At 36.1% G+C, this 26,337-nt stretch overlaps 1 protein-coding gene and 1 pseudogene across 12 annotated transcripts in view; one reads left to right on the forward strand and one right to left on the reverse strand.

The window, feature by feature from the left end:
* The window catches only part of ERC1 (ELKS/RAB6-interacting/CAST family member 1), a 536,559-nt gene that overhangs the window by 234,511 nt on the left and 275,711 nt on the right, over positions 1-26,337 (reverse strand). For all 12 annotated transcript variants that reach the window (XM_019793501.2, XM_034645665.1, XM_002914100.4 and 9 more), the window contains one exon: positions 13,233-13,393. In XM_019793501.2, the coding sequence (XP_019649060.1) occupies positions 13,233-13,393 (161 nt within the window). The remainder of the gene's footprint in view (positions 1-13,232; positions 13,394-26,337) is intronic.
* Positions 20,315-21,288, forward strand: LOC105234709 (annotated as a pseudogene).

Genomic DNA, 26,337 nt, shown 5'->3' on the forward strand with positions numbered 1-26,337 from the left:
AGGGGTTGGGGGTGGGGGGATGGGATAGGCTGGTGATGGGTAGTAAGGAGGGCACGTATTGCATGGTGCACTGGGTGTTATACGCAACTAATGAANGCACTGGGTGTTATATGCAACTAATGAATCATCGAACTTTACATCAGAAACCAGGGATGTACTGTATGGTGACTAACATAATATAATAAAAAAAAATTTAAAAAAAAAAAGAACGATTTCTCAACATTTGCTGCAACATGGACGGGACTGGAGGAGATAATGCTAAGCAAAATAAGTCAAGCAGAGAAGGACAATTATCATTTGGTTTCACTCATTTATAGAACATAAGAAGTAGGAAGATCGGTAGGTGAAGGAAGGGAAGAATGAAGGGGGGGTAAACAGAAGGGGGAATGAACCATGAGAGACTGTGCACTCTGGGAAACAAACTGGGGGTTTCAGAGGGGAGGGGGGTGGGGGATTGGGATAGGCCGGTGATGGGTATTAAGGAGGGCACATATTGCCTGGTACACTGAGTGTTATATGCGAATAATGAATCACGGAACATTACGTCAATAACTAAGGATGTACTGTACGGTGACTAACATAATATAATAAAAANATAAAAATTTAAAAAATTTAAAAAAGTTCTGTACAAAATACTTTTCACATAGATACCTTTTACCTTTAACATTCAATTATTTTCATTTTCTTAAAGGTATCTTTTGAAGAATAGTTTTTAATTTTAGTCAAATCCAGTTAATTTTTTCTTTTATAGTTAGTATATTTTGTATACTAAGAAATCTTTGCATACTCCAAAGTTTCCTGTTTTTCTCCAGAAGATTATGGTTTTACCTTTTATGTTTAGGTTTACGATCCATTTTGAATTAATTTCTGCATATGGTATGAGGTTTTACTTCACCTTGACCCTATAAACATCTAGTTGTATCTCCATCAATTATTGAAAAGATGTCTGTTCTCTTTTGGTGCCTTTGGCCATACATATGTAGGTCTATTTCTATACTCTTTATTCTGTTCCATTATTTTATATGCCAGTCTTCATGCCAATACTATATTTTTTTATTACTGTCATTTTATAGCAAGAGTTCAAATTAGGTAGTGCAAGTCTTCCAACTCTGTTCTTTTCAAAATTGGTTTAGCTCTGGTATAGCCACTGCAAACCCATATAAATTTTAGATTCCAATTGTCAGTTTCTATACGAAATGCCCCTTGTTGTTCTGGCTGTGATTGAGGTGCAAATATAAATCGATGTGGGGGAAATGGCATCTCAAAGATTCCTTATCCAAATCATTACCGAGATATACCTCTGTTTATTTAGATGTTTTTAAAATTTTCTCAGTAATGTTCGGTAGTTTTCAGTGTAGAGATCTTGTATATTTTTTGTTAATTTTATTCTAAAATACTTTACGCATTTTGATGCTATTGTAAATAATATTTTCTAAAATATTAGTATCCATTTGTTTGCTGCTAGTATATGGAAATACAACTGATTTTTATATATTGCCCTGCTTAGATGATCATGTTGTCTGTGTATAAAGAAAACTGTACTACCTCCTTTTGAATTTTATTATTTCTTTTCTTGACGTACTACTAACTAGGATCTCCAATATAATTAAGAACAGAGAGATAAAAGTAGACATCTTTATATCCTTTGCAATCTCAGAGGGAAAAGTGTTCAATCTTTATCATTAGGTGTGACATTAGCTGTAAATCTGTCACATGTGCCCTTAACTGAGTTGAAGAAACTGTTTTCTACTGCTAGTCAGCTAAGAGTTTTTATCATAAATGGTATTACCTTTTGTCAAAAGGTTTTTCTCAATGTACTGATAATTTTAACATTTTTTTATTCTCTTAATGTAGTGAACTTAATTCATTTTCAAATATTGAACAATCCTTACATTACAGAAATAAGCCTAACTTGGTTGTTAATACATTAGCTTTCTCCTTCTGTTAGATTCAATTTGCTAAGACTCTGTTGGGGACTTTTACGTCCATGCTCATGAGGTAGATTGACCTGTAATATTCTCCTTTTGTACGTCTTTCCCAGATTTGGCTGTAAGGCTAATTCTGATCTCATAAGATGAATTAAGTACTTCCTTCCCTATTTTCTGAAAGAGTTTCTATAAGATTGTTATTATTTCTTACTTCAATGTTCAGTTTAATTCACCAGTGAAGCCGTCTGGGCCTGGCATTTTCTTTGTGCAAATGTTTTTGATTACAAATTCAGTATCTTTAATGGACAGGCTGGTCAATTTTATATTCCTGATTTTGAGCCAGTTTTAATAAACTGTGTTTTTCAAGGGATTTGTCTATTACAACTAGGTTATCAAATTTATTAGTATAAACTTATTCAAAATATTCATAGTATCTTTTCAAATGCCCTTAGAATCTTGAGTGATATCCCCTCTTCCCCTCTTTCATTCCAAAAATCATTAATTCATGTGTCTTCCTTCTTCCTTGGATTGCTAGGGGCCTATCAATTTTATTAATTCTCTGACAAACCATAGTTGACTTTGTGAATTTTCTATGCTGTTTTCTATTTCCTTGATTTTTGCTTTTATCTTTATTATTTCCTTCTTTCTATTTACTTTGCTCTTTCTTTTTCTGGTTTCGTAGTGCAGAACTCAGATAAATGAATTTAAACTTTCTTCTTTTCTTTTTTAATTTTTTTTTTTTTTTTAAAGATTTTATTTATTTATTCGACAGAGATAGAGACAGCCAGCCAGAGAGGGAACACAAGCAGGGGGAGTGGGAGAGGAAGAAGCAGGCTCATAGCAGAAGAGCCTGATGTGGGGCTCGATCCCATAACGCCGGGATCACGCCCTGAGCTGAAGGCAGACGCTTAACCGCTGTGCCACCCAGGCGCCCCTAAACTTTCTTCTTTTCTAATATAGGCATTCAAAGGTATAAGCCCTAGTTGAACTGTATAACACAAAATTTAACAAATGTATAAAATTGTATTTCATTTTTGTAAGTTCAAAATGACTTCTCATATTCCTTATGACTTCTCTGAGCCATGGTATTCAGAACTGTATTATTTAATTTCTGAACATTTGGGGGCTTTTCCGAATATCTTATTAACTTCTAACTTAATACACTGTGGTCAGAGAACAATTCTGAAATTTATTAAGATTTATTTTTATGGCCCAGCATATGGTCTACATTGGTGAATATTCCATACATACTCACAAAACATATATATCCTTCAGTTGTTGGTGTACTATTCTATAAATATTAAATAGGTCAAGTTGATAGTCTCAAATATTCTGTATTTTTACTGCTTGTTTTTTTGTCACTTACTCTATCAATTTCTGAAAAACAGGGGTTATACTCTCCAGTGATGACTGATGACTACGGATTTGTCTGCTTTCCACTTTAGTTCTTTCAGTTTGCCCTTCGGGAATTTTGAAGCTCTGTTTTTGGGTACATACATTACAAAGAACTGTTATGTCTTTCTGACGTATTGTCTCCTCTATCATTATGATATACCCTTCTTTAATTCAGAAAGACTCACTGGAAGTCTCCTTCATCTGATATTAAAATAGCCTTACCAGGTTTTTTATGATTACTGTTTAAAAGACCATCTTTTTCCATTCTTTAATTTCAACATATTTGTGTTTATTACAGTCTGTGTGTTATAGACAACATTGCTTCTTTTTCTAAATCCATTCTGATAATCTCTGTCCTTTAATTGGAGTGTTTAAGTCCATTTGACTTTGATGTAAGTATTGATATGCTGAATTTCTATCATCCATTTATCCCTTCCATTCTTTGTTCCTCTGTTGTTCCTTTTCCTGTCCTTTTTCTTCTGATTTTTATTTTTTTATTTTTTATTTTTATTTTTTTAAGATTTTTATTTATTTATTTGACAGAGAGAGAGACAGCCAGCGAGAGAGGGAACACAAGCGGGGGAGTGGGATAGGAAGAAGCAGGCTCCCAGCAGAGCAGGGAGCCCAACGACCCTGGGATCCTAGCACCCTGGGATTACGCCCTGAGCCAAAGGCAGACAGACACTTAACGACTGAGCCACCCAGGCGCCCCAGTGAAATAATTTTTAGTATTCTGTTTTATTTTCTCTACTGGATTTTCGGGGGGGTTGTCTGTTTTCTATTTTTGTTTTTTGGTGGTTAACTTTTTGGCGGTTGTTCTACAGCTAACAATATGCATCCTTAACTTACCACAGTCCATTAAGATTAGAAATTATAAAACTTCATAACTGATTCTTCCCACTTTTTATTTCACAAAGACAACAACCTTAAAACAATATAGAGCTACACCCCCACCTCTTGTGCTATTGTTGGCATATTCACTTTTTTATACATTATGAACTCCACCAAACAATGCTGTTTTTTGCTTTAAATAGTCAGTTGTCTTTTAAGGAGAGTATGTGAAGAAAAAAACAAGTTTTCTATATATGACAACTAATTTGCCAGGTCTGATGTTCTTTATTCTTTCCTACAGATTCATGCTCCCATCCAGTTTCATTTCCTCTCAGCTAGAAGAACATCCATTCACATTTCTTATGGAGCAGTTTTTTCTAGAAACAAAGCCTTTTCACGTTTAACTGAAAATGTCCATATTTAACCCTAGTTTTTTTTTTTTTTTAAAGATTTTATTTATTTATTGAGAGAGAGAGACAGCCAGCGAGAGAGGGAACACAAGCAGGGGGAGTGGGAGAGGAAGAAGCAGGCTCATAGCTGAGGAGCCTGATGTTGGGCTCGATCCCATAACGCCGGGATCAATCAAGCCCTGAGCCGAAGGCAGGCGCTCAACCGCTGTGCCACCCAGGCGCCCCAACCCTAGTTTTTTAACAGTCTTTTATTTGGTCATAGAATTCTAGTCTAACAATTTTTTTCCCCAGTACTTTAAAAGAAGTTCCATTTTCTTCTGATAACCAATGTTTTTTATAAGAATTCAGTTATCATATTTTTTTAAAGATTTTATTTATTTTTTTGACAGAAAGAGAAACAGCCAGTGAGAGAGGGAACACAGGCAGGGGGAGTGGGAAAGGAAGAAGCAGGCTCCCAGCAGAGGAGCCTGATGTGGGGCTCGATCCCAGGACTCTGGGATCACGCCCTGAGCCAAAGGCAGACGCTTAAAGACTGTGCCATCCAGGCGCCCCCAGTTATCATATTTTCCCTTTATGTAGTGTGTCTTTTTCTCTCGCTGCTTTTGTTTTTCTCCTTATGTTTTGTTCCCAGTAATTGAATTAGAATGTCAACAGATGTGGTTTTCTTTGGATTTATCCTGCTAGGATTCACTAAGTTTCTGGGATTTGTAAATACATTTTTTTAAGGATTTTTTTTAGAGCAATTTTAGGTTTACAAAAAAATTGAGAAGGAGATACACAGATTTCCTATAGACCTCCTTAAATCTATGTATTTGGAATCAAATTAGAGAAATATTTCAGCTATTATATTTTCAAATTTTTTTCCTGCCCTTTTCTTATTGTTTTATCCTTTTTGTGTTCCGGTTACCTGTATGTTAGTGTATTTGCTATTAACCAACATACCACTACGGCTCCATTCACTTTGTAGTACTCCTCATTCTCCCTATTCTTCACATTGGTATCTACTGATCTCTTTTTAAATTTATGGACTCTTTCTTTTGACAGTTTAATCTATTATTAAGACCATTCAGTGAACTTTTCATCATATTTCAGTTTCTAAATTTCCATTTCTTAATGGTTTTCCTTAGGTAGCTAAGATTTCCTATATCATTAATATGGCATTTTCCTTTAAGTCCCTGAAGCATATTTACAAGAGTGACTTTAAAGTCTTTATCTTTTAAATATGATACATAGGACTTCTTGGAGTTGATATCTACCACACGCTTTTCTTCATTATTAGTCATATGTTACTGTTTCTTTGCATGTCTGGCAAATTTTGAAACCCAATATAGGACACTGTAGTTGATATATTGTAAAGACTCTGGGTTCTGTTATGTTCTTCGGAAGAGCAATACTTTTTATTCTGATAGGTAATTTAGTTAATAGCTGACCTCCTTGTACTTCTGTAGTGTTGAATTTATCCTTTTTTTAGGCTAATCTGCTAAAAGCTCAGGGTATTTCCCAGATCTCTCTATCTTGGTAACACTCATCCTCCAAATTCAATCTTCCCTGCAGACTTTCTTAGAACTTTAAGTTTTTTTTGTCTGGGTCTACAGTAGGCTTTATTATAGGTCATGATCCCTATTCTTAAAACCTAGCTTTCTGTTACTTCAGCAAGATGCCAGAAGTTTATACAAGCATTTTGCCACTGTGGACTGGACTAGAACTCTAAATTCCCCAGCACTGCTTTTCCGTTAGTATCACAATTCCACTTGCATCCCTGTAGTAGTTAACCTCTGGTAAACACGGGGTAGTCTCATCCAATGAATGTGCCACCTAGTCCTCTGTTAAGAATTCATGGACATCTGGCCCCTAACTTCTTTTCAGTATACTGTTTATACATAAGTTATTTCCCAGATTTACTCAGAGAGTTTACAATGACAGAATCAACAGACCTCAGAAGGTCACTTAAAAAACTCCGTAATTTTTAAACAATGGGGATTTAAGAAACCCTTTCATTTCAGAGTAAGAAAACTGCAGACCTAAGAAGTTAAGTGCAGACTGGATCTTCAATTCTGAATATCTTGCTTTGCAAATATTCAGCTTCATTAATTTCAAAGTGTTTCTTTACCTCATTTGATCCTCACAACAATATCATGAGGTGGTTCTAAATATTTTTATACCTGTTTTATATGTAAGCAAACTGGCTCAAATGTAAACACATTCTTTGCTACACCGAGCATCTCTGATGCTTGTAATACTCATAATTGGATCCTCTGATAGGAAAATCTTACGATTATATGGATGGATTACTACCATCCACATCCAAAGCTCAATGGAAATTTTACCCATTTACAGAATGACTAACTACCTATAAGGTACCTTCTGAGGGCACTGTAAAGAAAGGTCCTGAAAGGAAAAGTCTGTTTTGTTTTTAACTCTCAAATGAAAAAAACTCTCATACTGGTATATCATACAACAGATTTTCTCAAAATGGGTATTGCAATTAGGTTAAGGCTTACCTACCTGCAAGAGTTAGTCCTTTAACTGATGCATTTATATTTAACAGAAGGGACCAGGATTGACCCCACACCTCCAGTAGAGGAGAAAATGAAAAGAAGTAGGATAATAATCTTTGTCCTTTGGGAAAAAGAAGATGACCTATATTCTTAATTTTACCCCTGCACACATGGGGACACTCTTACACAGAAACTATATATATTGATGGGGCAGAGAAAGCACTGTAAAAGCTGAAAAAGAAAGGTACTTCGGGGGTCTTTATCTGAAAAGCTCAATGCTTTACTTGCTACTTAGAGATTATTCCAGCCATTTGAGGCTCTTTACATAAAAGATGATTAAGAAGCATGATTTTTGAAGAATATGGTTTCTTCTATTTGGAAATTATATGTGGCTTGAAATGGCTAAAATGTGGATTAAGGTTTTTAAGGGAGGAGAAAGGCATGGGATATTTGGGGTTATTTGTAATTGATTCCAATTCAGGTCGCAAGAAAATAAAAAGATTTGAGAAAAACATTTATAGTACACATGCCTTATCTTGTGAAAAGCTGAGCATCATGGTCAAAGTTTAGGAGCAAAAGAGGTAAAAAATTCTAACAATTACTATATTTAACTAAGCCATTTCTTCCACTATTCTATAATAACTCAGAGCCTCAAGTAAACTATTAGTCTAATGAGAAAAGATGCTATGAACAGTTAAGATCACACATTCTATAAGGTGGGTACATAAGTGAGGTGGAGATAAGGGTAGAAAAAAGGGACAGAATTAAGGAGTCAATCAAGACTAGAGAGGAAGACCCAAAGTCCCAAGGGATAGTTGATTATAGAGACAAACGCTGCTTTATCATTTTAACAAGGATCAGTCCCAGCAGTGTTGTTTATAGTTATGCTATACAGCATACTTTGTTTTCTTTTTCAAGTATAAGAAATTTTTATATTAATATATGTGATTTCCTACAAAATATTTAAACTTCAGTATTTCAAGTCAGCGTGAAAAATGCTTCCAACTTCACTACAAGTCCTTTACCATACATCTACTGCCTCCAATAAAGGTATTTGATGGAGGTATAAATAAATGTGGCTTTGCAAAAAGCATACATGCTCTTATGTAACTTAGAAAACACTTCAATTTGTTACTAGAGTATAATTGTTCCTATGATACATTTGCATAACTTTTCAATTTTGTGGTTAATTTGAAAGACTGTCATAAATCCCCACTTGGGATTTCTTTTCTTTAATGTCAGCAACTTTACAATAAATTTGAAAATGAAATACTACAGGATATCAGAAGATAAAATAATTTAAAATACAGACTCTCAGACTATGGACTATGAGAAACAAACTGAAGACTTCAGAGGGGAGGGGGTGGGGGAATGGGATAGACTGGTGATGGGTAGTAAGGAGGGCACGTATTGCATGGTGCACTGGGTGTTAAACGCAACTAATGAAGCGTCGAACTTTACATCGGAATCCGGGGATGTACTGTATGGTGATTAACATAATATAATTTAAAAAATCATTAAAAAAATAATAATAAAAAATAAAAAACAAAGAAGCAAAAAGATGAGCAAGAAGAAAAAAATAAAAATAAAAATAAAAAAAAATAAAAAACAGACTCTCAGGCACCTGGGTGGCTCAGTTGGTTAAGTGTCTGCCTTTAGCTCAGGTCATGATCCCAGGACTCTGGGATCCATCTCAGCATTGGGCTCCCTGCTCAGTGGGGAGCCTGCTTCTCCCTTTGCCCCTCCCCCCATTCATGCTTGCTCTCTCTCCCTCTCTTGTGTTTTCTCTCTCTCTCAAATAAATAAATCTTAAAAAAAATACAGACTCACTCTAATTATTTGAGGTGTAATAGATTGACACCTAACCTACACTATCCCCAAATAGTCTGAACTTTTTCAAGTAACCATTTTCAATAGCTTTCTTAATTCTAAACATATTAATTCTATTCATATTCTAAAAATATTCTATTTTTCTCTCTTAAAAGATTCTTTAAATGTCAAAATTTAGATTATATTATTGGATTCTTCCTAGGTACATATGAAAATTTACTTTTCTGTTGTGGGAGGTTAGAGCTTTCTTTAGCCAAAAGGCACCTCAAGAGTATATAATTAAGCCCACAGAGGTTTGAATTTCTCTGCCAACTTTACTAATGGAATGCTACTTATCAAACAGCTCTGGAATCTCAAAGAAACGAAAGAGCTTTTCTACCACTTCCCCAAACAAACCTGTTCTCAGGGTAGTCAAATTCATAGTTTCATAAAAATTTTTATTAAACATGAAAAAATGAACCAGCTCATCTAGAAATTGTACTATTCAAACCCATGACCTGAACTGATACTTAAAATTTATTATGGTTATTATTACTGTTATTTTATTATTTTGTCCCCTTCTCCAATTCATCCTTTCTTTCCTAGGGAAAGAGACCAATATAAAAATGGAATAAAAAAATAATGGCTAACAAAACCCCCGCATAAGGAAAAGAAGAACCAATGTGGGATCTGCCAATAAAAATGTTCCTTCGAGGCTGGCTAACCAACTCAAATGTTTCTACTAACTCACTGGCATGCTACCAAGTGAACAGTGCCACATGTCTTCAAGCTCAGGGCCACCATTTGTTTGAAACAGATGCTCAGAAATTACTATTACAAATGTTAGGGTTGGAGAAGAATGATTAGGTCATTCCTTTTGGTCTGACATGGTCAAGATTATTGCAGAAAACTAGACTATTCCACTGGTCTGCTAAAAAAATTTCTATGTTTTTTAGATGTATAGGTCAGCTCTGCCTTTTCCTCAGGAGAGACATTCTTATTCTAGATTCAGACTCACTTATATACATGTTTCAGTCTCTTGCACACTGCATTCCTCTCATATTTCTTCTACATTTCAAGTTCTCTGATTATAATGAACAATTTGTCTTACTTATTCAATTATGCATAATTAAACAATGTAAACATTTAAAATATGGTGGGTCCTGCCATGATTAGAGTGAAGAATCTGGTTGTCACAGTCAATATTCATAGGAAAAATATTACCTTTCTCCATTTTAATTTATTTTAGTGTCATGAAAATTCTATGAAGTGGGAACAATTATTATTGCTATTCTAAAAATGAGCAGACTGAGGAGAGAGAGGTTAAAGAACTTGCTGAAGTCATAGAGCTAATAAGTTCAGATTCAGGCTCTTTTATTCCAGGAAGTATGTTCTTACTAGTTGCCATAAGTAATTAGAGGCAGATATCAGAACTAGTTGGAGGGAGTAAACTCCTTACAAATTAACAAAAGAATGAAGTAAATTCTGAGCAAAGTTGTAGAAACTGAGACACCCCCAACTGAGGACAGACGATTAGCAGAACTTACTCCACATATGGAGAGGACTCCAGAATGTAGCAGAAGAAAGGCTATTCCCTTGTTCAGCTTCATAGTGAAAAGAAATTGAAAGCTCATTGTATTAGAACCCACAATATGTCATTCACAGCGCTTTGTGTATAATTAGGCTTAGGTTATAGTTTTCAACTGAGGTTTTATCAGTTATTATTTTTTATTTGTATGCCATATATTGGAAATCTACATTTTTTTAGAAAATAGGGAATTCAATACACTGTTCTAAGAGGAAAGGACAGTTGCTTCATAGACTTAAGTGCCATGTGGGTTGGCCTACGGGGCAGTGCAAAGAGGGTGGGTCAATTAAAGAACCACCACGCTCTCAACAGAATATCTGGATAGAGGATTATGTCTAAAGTGCTGAGATAACTTATTAAAAGGAAGGTATTAAATGACCATTTTACATGTGAAACTGAAAGACAGCAACAAGGGGAAAATTAAGTGGAAACTAAAGCAAGGACTACTTTTAAAACTTTATGTTGGGAACACTATAGCAAAAACTAATGATGTACTATATGTTGGCTAACTGTACATAATTAAAAAAGGCATAAACCATAGACCGAAACATAAAAACAACAACAACAAAACTTTATGTTGGCAAATCTGCACAACACAAACTCATGAAAAAACTAAGAACATCACGGTGCCATAGAATATATTCTGAGTGACTTAAGAAGGTGATTTAAGAGACAGGTCATCTATCAGAGTCAGGTTTTAGCACTTTATTTCTAGAACTTTCATTTAATGTTTGTCTTACTAAATTTCTATACTACTTAAAAATTTTTCTCCATACTTTAATCATTTATCCCATGACTTATTGTGTGAGTGCCTGATGTTACCAAAAATAGTTTTGCTAATCATAGTAGTTTTCAGAAATGTAATCTCTGACTTGGTTTGGAAAGGGAAGTCCACAACAGAGTGTAGCACTGTGGTATCGAAAAAGAAAAAAAAAATTACACACAACTCCCTTTTTATGGCTTGAAGTCAAGCATTCCTTTAAAACTTCTTCCATATCTTTTCAAAATTCCTAATGATAAAAGAAAATTCCCACACAAGTACACTATTTTGCTATAAGCACATATCTGCACTTAGTAGGAAAGATCTGCTAGGTAAAAATCAAGATATCGGTGCGTGGAGCAAACAAAACAAAACATATCTACTGTTACTTTAGTGAGGCCTGTTTCTGCTTCAGGACATCACATGAGATACTTTGTTTTCCACAACGTTATATCCATCCTCCTTCCATTTTCTTAAATCCTTTGGGCTCTGATTTAAGTTGCTTCTCAACTCTATCCCCTACCATGTTTGAGGAATGGTTCCCAGACCTCTTCCATTCAAATAACTTTGTTTTATCAGTCAAAAGTTACCTCTACTACTCCATCTCCAAAATATCAAGCTTTCAATTTCAACCACTAGTGACAAAAAACTTGTCTTACATTAACTGCTCCCTAAGCAGCATATTAACAAACTTTATCCTCTTGATGATACTCAGAACACTAACCTCTCCCTATTCTCCCAGTGTACAAATTTATTTCTGGCTTCAAGTACTCATCACTTCCAAGAGTAGATCATCTGTAATGCTTTTCTAAAAGATGAGATCTTTTAACCTTGCACTGTGGCCTAATAACCTATACATGCAGGTGACACCCCAACAATTGCTTCTTCAACGCTTAGATTGCTGTCAGGATATCACATATGCCATGAAAACTCACACTAAGGTATCATGGCAAGATCATCTTCTAGTCTGTAATTTGGGTAGTCAACCTTTACTGATATTTCAAAGTAGCAGAAAAGAAGAGGTGATGTTAGCCTAAAGCACTAGCTAGGCTGAGAAATCTGTTTATTGTAGATCAGAAAGACTCTGTATTTATGCAGAGAAGAAACTACTAGAAAGTGAGCACAGATTATGTGAGAGAAAACTAACAGATGAAGACTGCAGAGGAGGGGACTTGTGCTTAAAATCTGTGATAGAGATCAGAAGCTAGCCTTATGATGGAGAGAGTATCTTTTCTGAAACAGAAGAAAAGACAACAAAAATACAGACAACTGCTAAGGTAAAGAAGGTTGCTGAGCTATCCCGGGATAAATTTGTCTTCATAAAACCTGGGAGCAGGGAAATTATGAAGGGGTGAGGGTTGAGCATGGTGCCACAATGAAGAAAAAGAAGTATCTATTACGGACTAGCAGATGTGCACATACCTCAACAAATTATCTCAGGAAGCCACAGGATGTGGGACTAGTAGGAAAATGATGTATGGCAAGGTTCTACTAAAATTGACAATTTTGTAAAAATTGACTGAACAGTGTAACAAAACGTTAATGGTTAATTATGGGGGATACATATGTAGGGCTCATTATACTATTCTCTAACTTTTGCATACCTTTGGAAGTGTTTACAATAAAAAATGTTTTTTAAAAAGTACCTGGCTATCATATGAACTCAGGACCAACAGTCATGTTCCTCAGTAAGCTCAGCAATATGGCTAACTTTCCATAAGATTTTAGAAATTTCAGAGATGCAACTGGATACTGTTATATACACACACCTACATACACACACTCTCTCACTTTCTCTCTCTCTAGAGGAGTTTAAAATTCAATGAAGAGGCAAAAATAATTCTATATGACCAGAATTTGTTCCAAATTTGTTCTAGGAAGTGAGAAATACAAGTTTGCATTAAAATTAAGCTAAATGTGTTAGGGTTAATAAATTGAGCCAGATGATGAAAGCAATGAGAAAAAGGTTTTCTACTAAGCACATGCCTGAAAAATAAGATTATAAACACTTACTTCATCTCCAGAACTTCCTCTAAGTGTTTCCTTCTTTCTGCCCGAAGATTGGTCAAATGAGTTTCCTTTTCTGCCAGAGACTGTTGAGTAGAGGACAGCTTTGCTTTCATTGACTCCAGTTCTTGTTTCACTTTCTCCATGGCCATCAGTAATTCCTCCACCTATGATAAGTATGGAAAAGAGAAAAACTGAGCATTCTGATCAATTAAAGGAGTGGAGCGAAGTAATGGGGAATTCCTGGGTCCATAAGATTAAAAACATACACATATAGCAAAAATCCTGTACTCTTGCTGGTTCAAACACATATATTAAGACAATATAACAGATAAATAAATCTCTGGTCTTCCCTCCACTATAATTCTTCTCACATTATGCCAAAAAGAACTTAATTTTCTTTTTGATAAATACAAGTACATCAGTTCAAGAAGTCACACTTTGCCAGTCTGTCCCTTTTAGAGAATTTATCTGGAAATGGCCCACAAACTTCCATGGAAATAACAATAAAACACAGATAAAAATATAAGGAACAAAATCATAGTAAATATTTCTAGAAGGATTTTAGGAAATAAATACATAAACTTGACTAATAACACCCAGTATAAACACAAATAAGTCATTTTTATTCATCCAAAGATTTTTCTGTTTATACTGTTAAAAAGAATTTCTTTTGGAGAAAATGGCTAGAATTCAATCAGACAGTTTCTTGCTCTAAAGCCAGGTAGGAAGAGTTTTCTCAAGGAAGGCAGAAAGAAAAAAGAAAAATACACGACCATCGAGAGGACAGCGAATGCTTTAAAAAGACTTGAAAAAAATCCTGTGGGAAAGAAGACAGAATTCTACAATACAAGGAACTAAGAGAACACAGTAGGTACTTCATTAGTCACTTCCACTCACTCTGGGTGGTGTCCAAATCAGAATTACTTAAATAAACATGTTCATTTTAATTCTGAAGCAAAAATATATGTGTTAATACCAAAACCAACCTGAACCAGGTATTCAACCAGCCAACTACACCAATCACAAGAGTTTATGTCAGGTTGCTGCTTGCCAAGAAATAATTTTGGTGACTACAAACCTTTTCAGAGGAAGAGGTGCGGGACTTGCCATTCACTGACTTCTACATAAAACCAATTTGTGTGATACTAAAACCAAGAACAGTTTAGAGACAAAACTGCAGTATAACAAATCAGAGTTTTTAACAGACCCCAGGATATTAGTGCCTCAGACCTAACCAAAGTTTCCATGTTGATTGGTAACAGCTGCTGAACACTGATAATGAACAGATACTTTTAGTGTTTTGGCACCTGAATCAGCTTACTTTGTGTATCTTCAGAAGTGATCAAGTTAATGTTCTCAGCTAATAGCTGTGAGAACACTGCTGTGAGAATATATATTATTATGCAGCTCTCCTTGGGTATGTATTCAAATATTTACAAAGCTTTACGTGAACATATATCACTATCCACCCTTTGAAAACTGCAAATAAGGATGTTTCACTTTAATCAGTTTAATTCATGTAAAATCTTATGAACTGAAATGACATAGCAAAATATGTTCTTATAACACAAAATCGGTTATGGACAGCACCACTTATAGAAGCTCTAATAAAGTGTGGGATAGGTCCATCTTTTATAACTCATCTTGAACAAATCTCAAAAAATCTCCCTCCCAACCTTTCACTACCCCAAGCAAGGTATGGTATCAGTTTCATATATAACTTAGATATTTTATATCTACATAAGCAACCCTGTATAAACAACTTACTCCTCCTTTTTCTATACAAAAAGGAAGCCCACTTTATATATACCCTTATGCATCTAAAATTTTTGGTAAATGTTTTATGGAAATACAAAATAAATACAGAAAAATACACAAATGTAAGTGTGCAACTTGAAGAATTTTCTCCAAGTTGAACACACCTATGTAATGAGAACACAGACCAATAAACAAAACATTAACAGTCCCCCAGAAACACATCTCAATACCCCTTCCCAAATGGAGAGTAACCATTATTCTAGCATTCTACATTAGTTTTGCCTATTTGTTCTAACTTTGTACAAATGGAATTACATAGTATATAATTTTAAGTACAGACTTTCTTCACTCAGTATTACGTCTGTGAGACCCGTCCATGTTACTGGGTATAATTATAGCTCTGTAATTCTCTTCACTGTATGGAATTCCACTGTGTGAAAATAGTAAAATTTACTGAAGGCACTTTTGATAAAAACAATTAAAGAAAAAACTTTTTTCCAGTTTTACTGAGAAATAACTGACATACATCACTGTGTAATTTTAAGGTGTACAGCATAGTAGCTGGATTTACATATTTGTGAAATGATTACCACGAAAGGGTCAGCTAACATGCATCTTCTCATATAAATACAATAAAAAGAACGAAGAAAAAACAGATTTCCTCCTTGTCATGGCAAATCTTAGGATTTGCTCTCTTAATAACATTCTTTTTTTTTTTTTTCTTAAAGATTTCATTTCTTTGTTCGACAGCCAGCAAGAGAGGGAACACAAGCACGGGAAGTGGGGGAGGAAGAAGCAGTCTCCCAGTGGAGGAGTCCGATGCGGGGCTCGATCCCAGAATGCTGGGATCACACCCTGAGCCAAAGGCAGACGCTCAATGACTGAGCCACCCAGGTGCCCCAACATTCCTATATATCGTAGAGCACCGTGAGTTACAGTCATCATGCTGTGCATATTATATCCCTACTACTTATAACTGGAAGCCTGTACTTTTTGACCACCTCCCTCCAAGTCCTATTTGACCCACCCCCTACCTCTGATAACAAGACTGATCTCTTTTTTCTATGAGTTTGTTTTTGTTGTTTTGTTTTTGATTCCACATATAAGTAAGATCATACAGTATTTGTCTTTCTCTAACTTATTTCACTTGGCATAATACCTTCAAAGTCCATCCACATTTTAATTTTTTAAGTTACAGAAAAACTAGGAGTTTTTAATTTTAATGGGGTTTAGCTAACTAGTTTTTTCATTTCTACTTCTTTTATGTTCAGAGCTTTTTGTACACTGGATAAGAAAATTTTGTCTACCACAAGGTCATGGAAATATCCTTTTCTTCTAAATCTTTTACTAAATTACACGTTTCACATTTACATCTACAATATAGATGCAACTGAATAAATACAGCATAATGGTCAAATTCATTTTTATCAATATAGGTATTCAACTAACTCGCACTTTAAATAGTAGAAGGACTTTAATACCCATGGTAAGAAGGCACTTTGGGCCTACCTGGCAAAAGATTGGAAATTATTTATTTTTTTAAAGATTTATTTATTTATTTTTAGAGGGAAGAGAAGAGAGAGAGAGCGGGCACAAGGAGGGGAGGGGCAGAGGGAGAGAGAGAATCTCCAGCAGACGCCCCACAAAGCATGGAGACTGACGCAGGGCTTGATCTCATGGCTCTGAGATCATGACCTGAGCTGAAACCAGGAGCTGGATGCTCAACCGAGCCACCCAGGCGCCCCAAGATCACAAATTATTTAAAGACCACTTACAAATTATAGGAAAGATAATTTCACAATGCTTTGTATTGCACATAAAAACCTTTAAATTTGATAAATAAGCAATGTGAAATATATGTATATAAAAAGGGAATGCATATATATTCCAGAACCAAGAACACACATCTATACACTCACTATCCAGAAGCTTTGTAAGTGCAATTATCCAACTGTATGTCCAAAGTGCCCCACAATAGGTCATTACCATTCTAAATTTGTTACTTAATCCCTTCCATTTCTTTTGTTTTTGCCTTTGATATATATATTCCAAATAAATCACTGGTTCATTCTATCAGTTTATGAACATTGTATAAATGGAACCCTCTGAGCATACACGAGGAATGAACATTCCAAAATGAAATTAAGAAAACAATTCCATTTAAAATAGCATCAAAAAGAAGGAAATAGCTAGGTATAAATTTAATTTAAAAATGTATAACATATATACTGAAAATTATAAGATTGAAAGAAAATAAAGATTTAAATAATGGCAAAACATCATGTTCACAGATCGAAAGTCTTCAATATTGTTAAAACGACAATACTCCCCCAAGTGATCCACAGGTTTGATATAATCCCTATAAACACCCTAGCTGTCTTTTTTTTGCAGAAATTGACAAGCTGATCCTAAAATTGATATGAAAACGAGAGGGAGCCTGAATAAGAGAAAATGAGAGGGAGCCAGAATAAGAAAAGTTACCTTGAAAGAAAATAATAAAGTTGAAAATTTCACACTTCTTGACTTCAAAACTTACTACAAAACTTCAGCGTAGTGTTGGCATAAGAACAGAACATTTAGTATTGTTGTATCTCAGGGAATAGAGCGGCCCAAAATCAAGGCCCATACCTTGATTTTGAAAGCTTGGTTATGTGACTTGCTTTGGACATTGGGATGTTAGCAATTCAGACACAAGCTGAGACACATTATACACGTGGTTAGGTTACATTTCCACCATTGCCAAAAAAACAACATTCTGAGTAGCTACTCCCTCCCAGTTGGGTTCTAGAAAGTCATGAGGGCATAGCCACCCCAGTCAACAACTAAAGCAAAGCCAACCACACTAACCCTCCAATCTATGTGATGAAGAAATAAATGATTATTATAGGTGTGTTAGTCAGCATTCTCCAGAGAAAGAAAAGCAACAGGATATATATTGAATACAATATATATATGTGTGTGTGTGCAGGCATACCTTGTTTTATTGAACTTCACAGACCCTGTATTTTTTACAAATTGAAGTTTTGTGGCAACCTGTGTCAAGCAAGTCTATCTGTTGCCATACTTCCAACAGCATTTTCTCACTTCATGTCTGTCACACTGTTAATCTCCCAATATTTCAAACTTTTTCATTATTCTTATATTTGTTATAGTGATATGTGACCAGTGATCTTTGATGTTACTACTCTAATTCTTTTGGGGGAACCACAAACTGCACCCTTATAAGATAGCAAACTTATCTGCCAACTGTAGTGTGTGCTCTGCCTGCTCCACCAACTGGCTGTTCCCCTGTCTCTCTCTTCTTGGGCCGCTCTATTCCCTGAGATACAACAATACTGAAATTAGGTCAATTAATAATGCTACAATGTTATCTAAATGTTCAAGTGAGAGTCGCATATCTCTCACTTTAAATCAAAGGTAGAAATGATCAAGCTTAGTGAGGAAGACAGGTCCAACGTTGAGAGAGGCTGAAAGCCAGGCCTCTTGTACCAAACAGTCAAATTGTGAATGCAAAGGAAAAGTTCTTGAAGGAAATTAAAAGTTCTATTCCAGTGAGCACACAAATGATAAGAAAGCGAAACAACCTTATTACTCGTATAGAGAAAGTTTTACTAACCCTCCAATCTATGGAATGACCAAACCAGCCACAACATTCCTTAAGGCAAAGCCTAATCCAGAGCAAGGCCAAACTCTCTTCAATTCTGTGAAGGCTGAGAGAGGTGAGGGAGCTGCAGAAGAAAAGTCTGAAGCTAGCAGAGGTTGCTTCGTGAGGTTTAAGGGAAGACGTCATCTCCATAACATAAAAGTACAAGATGAGACAGTAAGTGCTGATGTACAAACTGTAGCAAGTTATCCGGGAGATCTAAGATCATTAATGAAGGTGACTATAGTAAAGAACAGATTTCCAATGTAGATGAAATACCTTTCTATTGGAAGATGACACCATCTTGGACTTTCATAGCTAGAGAGGAGAACTCAATGCTTGTCTTCAAAATACAGGCGGATTCTCTTATTAGGGGCTAACACAGCTAACGGCTGTAAGTTGAAGCCAATGCTCATTTACTATCCTGAAAATTCTAAGGCCCATAAGAATCATGCTAAGTCTACTTTGCCTGTACTCTATAAATGGAACAACAAGGCCTAGATAACAGCAGATCATTTTACAATATGGTCTACTAAATATTTTAGGTCCACTGTTGAGACCTACTGCTCAGAAAAAAAAAAGAATCCTTTCAAAATATAATTGCTCACTGACAATTCACCTGTTCACTGGAAGAGCTCTGATGGAGATGTACAATGAGATTATCATTGTTTTCATGCCTAACCCAACATTCATTCTGTAGCCCACGAAGCAAGAAGAAGTCATTTCAGATTTTAAGTCTTATTATTTAAGAAATACATTTCAAAAAGGCTACAGATGCCACAGACAGGGATTCCTCTGATGGGTCTGGGCCAAGTAAACTGAATACCTTCTGGAAAAAATTCACCATTCCAGATGCCAGTAAGAACATTTGTGATTCATGGGAAGAGGCAAAAATATTGATCTGAACACGAGTTTGGAAGAAATGGATTCCAATCCTCCTGGATGACTTTGAGGGGTTCAAGACTTCAGTGAAGGAAGGAACTGTAGATGTAGTGGAAATACCAAGACAACTAGAATTAGAAGTGGAGCCTGAGGATGTGACTTAATTGTTGAAATCCCATGACAAAATTTGAACAGATGAGGAGTTGCTTCTTTCAAATGAGCAAAGAAAGTGGTTTCTTGAGATGTAATCTACTTCTTCTGAATATGCCATGAAGACAGCTGAAATGACAACAAAGGATTCAGAACATTATATAAACTTACTGGATAAAGCAGTAGCAGATTTGGAAAGATTGACTCCAACTCAAGAAAGAAGTTCTACTGTGGATAAAATGCTATCAAACAGCATCATATGCTACAGAGAAATTGTGAAAGAAAGAGTTGATGTGGCAACTTTCATTGTTCTAAGATTTTATTTATTCATTTGAGAAAGAGAGACAGAGAAAGCATGAGTGAGGGTTGGGCGCAGAGGGAGAGTGAAGTAGATTCCCCACTAAGCAGGGAGCTCGACGTAGGGCTTGACCCCAGGACCCTGGGATCATGACCTGAGCCAAAGGCAGATGCTTAACTGCCTGATCCACCTAGGCGCCTTTATTGTTTTCATATCTGAAGAAATTCTAATAGGTAGTGGGCATGGAGAGCAGACCTCAAAAAGCCATGAGTAGACCCACCAACTAGTCTAGTTACCATCACACCTGGAGGAGCTGCAGCTGCCTAAACCGGCCCCATCACCATCACTACAATCATGAGCAGTGAAGTGGAGACCTTCCAGTCACTCAACCCCGGCCCCTGTCACAGCACTGCTGACACCAAGCCTAACCCCACAGTTGGTGGTGGCAGCCTCACACCAGGGTGCCTGCTAGCAAGTGTTAAGAAGATTTGGGGAACAGAAGAACAGTTCAATGGAAGATATGGATATGGTTTCATCAGCAGAAATACACCAAGGAAGATGTACTTGTACATCTGACTGTCATAAAGAAGAATAACTCCAAGAAGTTCCTTCACAGTGTGGGAGATGGAGGGACTATGGAATATGATGTTGTTGAAGGGGGGAAAGGGTGAGGAGGTAGCAAATGGTTTAGGAGCTGGTGAAGCTCCAGTACAAGGCAGTAAATATGCAGCAAACCATAACCATTATAGGCACTATCCATGGCACATGGGTCCTCCATGCAATTACTAGCAGAATTGCCAAAATAGTTAGAGTGGGCAAAAGAATGAGGGATTAGACAGTGCTTCCAAGGCCAGCCTGGACTTACTGCAGGGAACAATTCCCATCTTATTACATGTGGAGACCCTGGGGGCATCAACCACAGCCTTCTAACCTGCTTGTACAGGGAGTAGTGCTAGAAGGTGCTGACAGCCAGAATTCAGAAGGACAAGGTAGACCAGTGAGACAGAATACGTATCAGGGTCACAGAAAACAATTCTGCAGGGCCTCCTTGCCAGAGACAGCATAGAGAACACAGCAATAAAGAAGTTAAGGAAAATTGAGATGAGACCCAAGGTAAGCAGCCACCTCAACATCGGTACTTCCACAACTTCAATTACTGACACATATGCTGGGAAAACCCCAAACAACAAAGTGGCAAAGAGACAAAAGCAGCTGATCCACCAGCAAAGAATTCATTTGCCCCAACCCCCCAACTTCCGACTAGGGCAGGGCTGAGCAAATACTGTTTTACCAATTCTCTACCATCATCTGGTTTAGTTATCCAATAAGAAGAAACGAAAATGATATTCCAGGAATAAGAAATTAATAAAAGATCGGAGTTGAAGATCTTAAGTGCTTGTCTTTTGCCCATTAACGAAATAACTAGAACTATCTGCATTATCTACGCAGCACGGGGTTATTATTATTTTTGCCTAAAGACATCTCTTTTTAGTAATGACAAATATGTTAAAAAAAAAAAAGCCTGGTTTTTCTTAATACACATTTAAGGGTTTTTAAGTTATTTCATATCTGGTCAAGATGAGATTTTTAAAAGCCTCATTTTTATTTGTAATAAAAGTTTACAACTTGATTTTTTTCAAAAAAGTCAACAAACAGCAAGCACCTCTTAATAAAGGTCCTAAATACTTGTTAAACACCACCCAAAAAATGAGAATAGAGAAATTGCTACAGCCACCCCACCTTCAGCAACCACCACCCAGATCAGTCACAGCCATCGACATTTAACTAAGAACCTCTACCAGCAAAAATATTATAACTTGCTGAAAGCACGGATGCTAGTTAGCATTTTTCAGCAATAAAGTATTTTTTAATTAAGGCATGTATATTGTTTTTTTTAGAATCATAATGCTATTGCACACCTAATAAACTACAATATACCTTAACATAACTTTTATACATATATGCACTAGGAAACCGAACCAAAAAATTCATTTGATTCACTTTATTGCCATATTTGCTTTATTATAGTGGTCTGGAACCAAACTGGCAATGTCTCCAAGGTATGCCTGTATATGCATGCATATGCAAACACACACATACATGCACACACTGTATTCAACATATATCTGATTAGTTGTGCTTCTCTGGGGAAACCTAACCAATAAATAAATAAATAAACAAATAAATAAAATTGTTACATTAATATAGTTATATTAATATAACATATCCTATAGCACTTACATTAATATATAAAATACATTACATATATTATATATTAAAATATATATTTTATAAAATTATATACAATATAAATTTGAAAACATATATATTGATATATATCTCATACATATAACATATATATTATAGGTAACTGGCTCATGTGGTTATTGAATCTGACAAGTGTCAAGATCTGCAAACTGAATGGGCAAGCTTGAGACGCAAGAGAGGCAATTGTGAAGTTTTGGTCCAAAGACTGGCAGATTCAAGACTCATGACTCAGTGTTTCAATTAGGGTCCAAAAGCAGGCAAAACCCAACATCCCAGTTCAAACACAATCAAGCAGGATTTACTCTTAGTCAGGGGAGGGGAATCAACTGAAAAGCCTGAATAGAACAGGATGAGGGCCACTCACATTACAGAGGGCAATCTGATTTACTCAAGTGTATTGATTTAAATGTCAATCTCATCCAAAACACCCTCACGAAAACACCTAAAATAAAGTTTGACCAAATATCTAGGCACCCTGTGGCCCAAGCAAGTTGACCATTAAAATTAATCATCACAATTTGTGTTATTTTGTGATTGTTATACAATACCTAACTGAGAAGTTATCCAAGAGTATTAAGTATTGTGTTTGACATCTAATCTTTAAACTACCTGGAATTGCTTTTTTGTGTATGGTGTGAGGTAGGGAACAAGTCTCATTTTTCTCCATAGGGACATCCAATGTCTCAGCCCAAAGTGGGGCTCAACCCTAGGACCCTGAGACAATGATCTGGGCCAAAAGCAGATGCTTAACTGGCTGAGCCACTTAGGCACCTAAATAAAAGCTTAAAAAAAAAAAAAAAGAAATTTCCTTCTACTACGAGTTAAAGAAATTAATGTTTCTACATTTCTTGAGATGGTCATATCATCTTTTAATGTGGCAGACTATAGTGATTAATATTCTAAAGACACCAATCTTAACTCCTGGAATAGGCCTAAAATGTCTTCATGCTTATATTTCTCTTTCACATACACTAACTTTATTTTTTTTAATAATTTTTGTTTTATTAGTCACCATACAGTACATCCCCAGTTTTTGATGCAATATTCCATGATTCATTATTTGCATATAACACCCAGTGTACCATGCAATATGTGCCCTCCTTAATACCCATCACTGGGCTATCCCAATCCCCCACCCCCTCCCCTCTGAAACCTCCAGTTTGTTTCCCAGAGTCCATAGTCTCTCATGGTTCATTCCTCCTTCTGTTTAACCCCCTTCATTCTTCCCTTCCTTCTCCTACCAATCTTCCTATTTCTTATGTTCCACAAATGAGTGAAACCACATGATAATTGTCTTTCTCTGCTTGACTTATTTCACTTAGCAAATCTCCTCCAGTGCTGTCCATGTCGCTGCAAATGTTGGGTAATCGTTCTTTCTGATAGCTGAGTAATATTCCATTGTATATGTGGACCACAACTTCTTAATCCAGTCATCTGTTGAAGGGCATCTCTGCTCCTTCCACAGTTTAGCTATTGTGGACAATGCGGCTATGAACATTGGGGTGCATATGGCCCTTCTCTTCACTACGTCTGTATCTTTGGGGTAAATACCCAGTAGTGCAATTGCTGGATCACAGGGTAGTTCAATTTTTAACTTTTTAAGGGACCTCCACACTGTTTTCCAGAGTGGCTGTACCAACTTGCATTCCCACCAAGTGTAAGAGGGATCCCCTTTCTCCACATCCTCTCCAACATTTGTTGTTTCCTCCCTTGTCAATTTTTGCCATTCTAACTGGTGTAAGGTGGTATCTCAAGGTGGTTTTGATTTGAATTTCCCTCATGGCTAATGATTTTGAACATTTTTTCATCACATACACTAACTTTAAATTGGCAGTATTTCATTTAGGAATTTTTGCATTTATGTTCATGGTTGAGATAGGCCTAAACTTTTCCTTTTCTGTATTAACTTTGTCAAGTTTTGATATGAAGTTATGTTAATCTTATAAAATATGTTTGTGATTAATTGTTCTTTTTTATTTTCTGGAATTGCTTCTGTAAGACTGAAATTATTTGTTCTTTTTATGTTTATTTAAAAAGTCACCATTATAACTCTCCAGGCTTGAAATCTGTAAGAAAAATTTTATTACTGACTCATTGTTTCAGGTTTTCTTTTCACATGTAGCTAGTCTTGCTGAATTCCATTATTATTTTGCATTTGTTCATTTAGTCTAAATTTCAAATGTACTGGCAACACATCCTTGTATCTTTTTCATACTTGCAGGACTTGTTACAAGTCCTTTATCACTTCAAAATTTGTTCACTCTGCTTTTTTTTTTTCTCTTTTAGTATCACCAAAAGCCAATTTTCTTAATGTTTTCAAAGGACCAATTTTGGGCACTGTGGATCCCTTTTATTTTTTTTATTTGTGTGTGTGTGAGAGAGAGGGAGCAGAGTACACACACATGAGCAGGGGAGGAGAGAGGGAGAAGTAGACTCCCAGCTGAGCAAGGAGCCCCATGTGGAACTAGATCCTAGGACCCTGGGATCATGACCTGAGCTGTAGGCAAACACTTAACTGACTGAGCCACCCAGTTTCCCCATGGATCTCTTTTAAAAAGGGTGGGGAGGGGTGCCTGGATGGTTCAGTCATTTTAAGTATCCAACTCTTGATCTCAGCTCAGGGCTTGATCTCAGGGTTATGAGTTCATGCCCCATGTTGGGCTCTCCATGTTGGGCAAGGAGCCTGCTTAAAAAAATAAAAAGGGTGGGGAAGTTGGTTGTCTATTAGAGTCTCCATTTTGGGCTGCCATGGACCTTTTTTCTTCCAAGATGTTCAAGTTTAACAGCTAATATTCAAGTTTAATGGCTGATCAAGTACTTGTATTTTAATTCCCTGTCTATTCATCTCCTGAGATTTTACTTTCTTTCCAACTTATGGCACATATTTTATCAACCATCTTCAATTGTTTCTGTGGAAGTTATTTTCCCAGCATCTAGTCTGCTGTGTTTACAGACGTGTTTTAACTTTCATTCCATACTTCCACTTACAGAATTTTGCTTGCTAGTAAAATGTAATTTTCTTAAAGATTGCTTCATTTTCCCAACCATTTTAGTGCCAGACCCCCTAGGTATTCCTACCTCAGATTATAGATACAACTAAGTAAGTTTTAAAGCATTTTTGTATTTAAGGCTAGAATGGTACCACAGGCCAGGATTTCCAAATAATTATCTCATTTGTGCTTGGGCTCCAGCCAGGGAAACAGTTTCAAGGTCAAACTGAAACACTCTGTTACTTTTCCACAACCCCAGAGAACACATCCAACTATCTCCATTTGGGTATCTGTTTCATTACATGCCTACCACACAGCAGTTACACAGTTTTAGGTACAGTCACTGAGAGATGAAGGTAATGAAAGCTGAGAAGAAGAAATGAAGAGATATATGCCACACTAAACAATGAAGAAATCCTCCACCATTTAAAAATGTGTTCCAAGTCACAGTATGATCTTCAAAAACATATGTTTCAAGACACAAAAAAAGCCCAGGCCAGAGCTGGGATTCAAGTATGCGACTTAACTGCCTCCAGTAACATATTAAGAGAAAGCACAAGGCTTGATAGCGTGCAGTGCCAGCAGGACCAGATGGTTTGCTTAAATCACAAGCTAATAAACTTTTACTCAGAATAAGAAGGAACAAATTATGACTTTACCACAGACCCATTTTCCTTAAGAAAGCAAAGCAATTAGGTGCTTCAGGTGCTGGCAAAGACTGCATCTTCAAGTTTCCCACTTTCTTCTATTCCCCAACAGAGAGCTTTTTTGTCATTTCCAAGATGCTTATGGAAAATCTTGTTATAGTTTCTTAGGAGGGTAAGAAGCATAAGTCTCCAAAGGAATGAAACGATTAGAAGAAAAAGGGAGTGTACAAAGGAAGATTACCTAGAGGTTAAGCAAAGAAGTCAGATTTTCATTTGAGGAGTCCACTGGTTCTCTTGATTTCAAAGATATTCTAGATTAGCACCCACTCGGTTATACAACTACCAAAAATGTTTTTAAATTAAAAAAAAAAGTTGTTTGTTTGTTTTTAATTTAAAAGCTCCTGAGCTGAGGAGCATTTCTGAAGTACCAGTGAAAACTTACACACATATATACATACATACCTTCTACCAT

The sequence above is a fragment of the Ailuropoda melanoleuca genome, chromosome 16 (assembly GCF_002007445.2).
Source record: "Ailuropoda melanoleuca isolate Jingjing chromosome 16, ASM200744v2, whole genome shotgun sequence".
Lineage (NCBI taxonomy): Eukaryota > Metazoa > Chordata > Mammalia > Carnivora > Ursidae > Ailuropoda > Ailuropoda melanoleuca.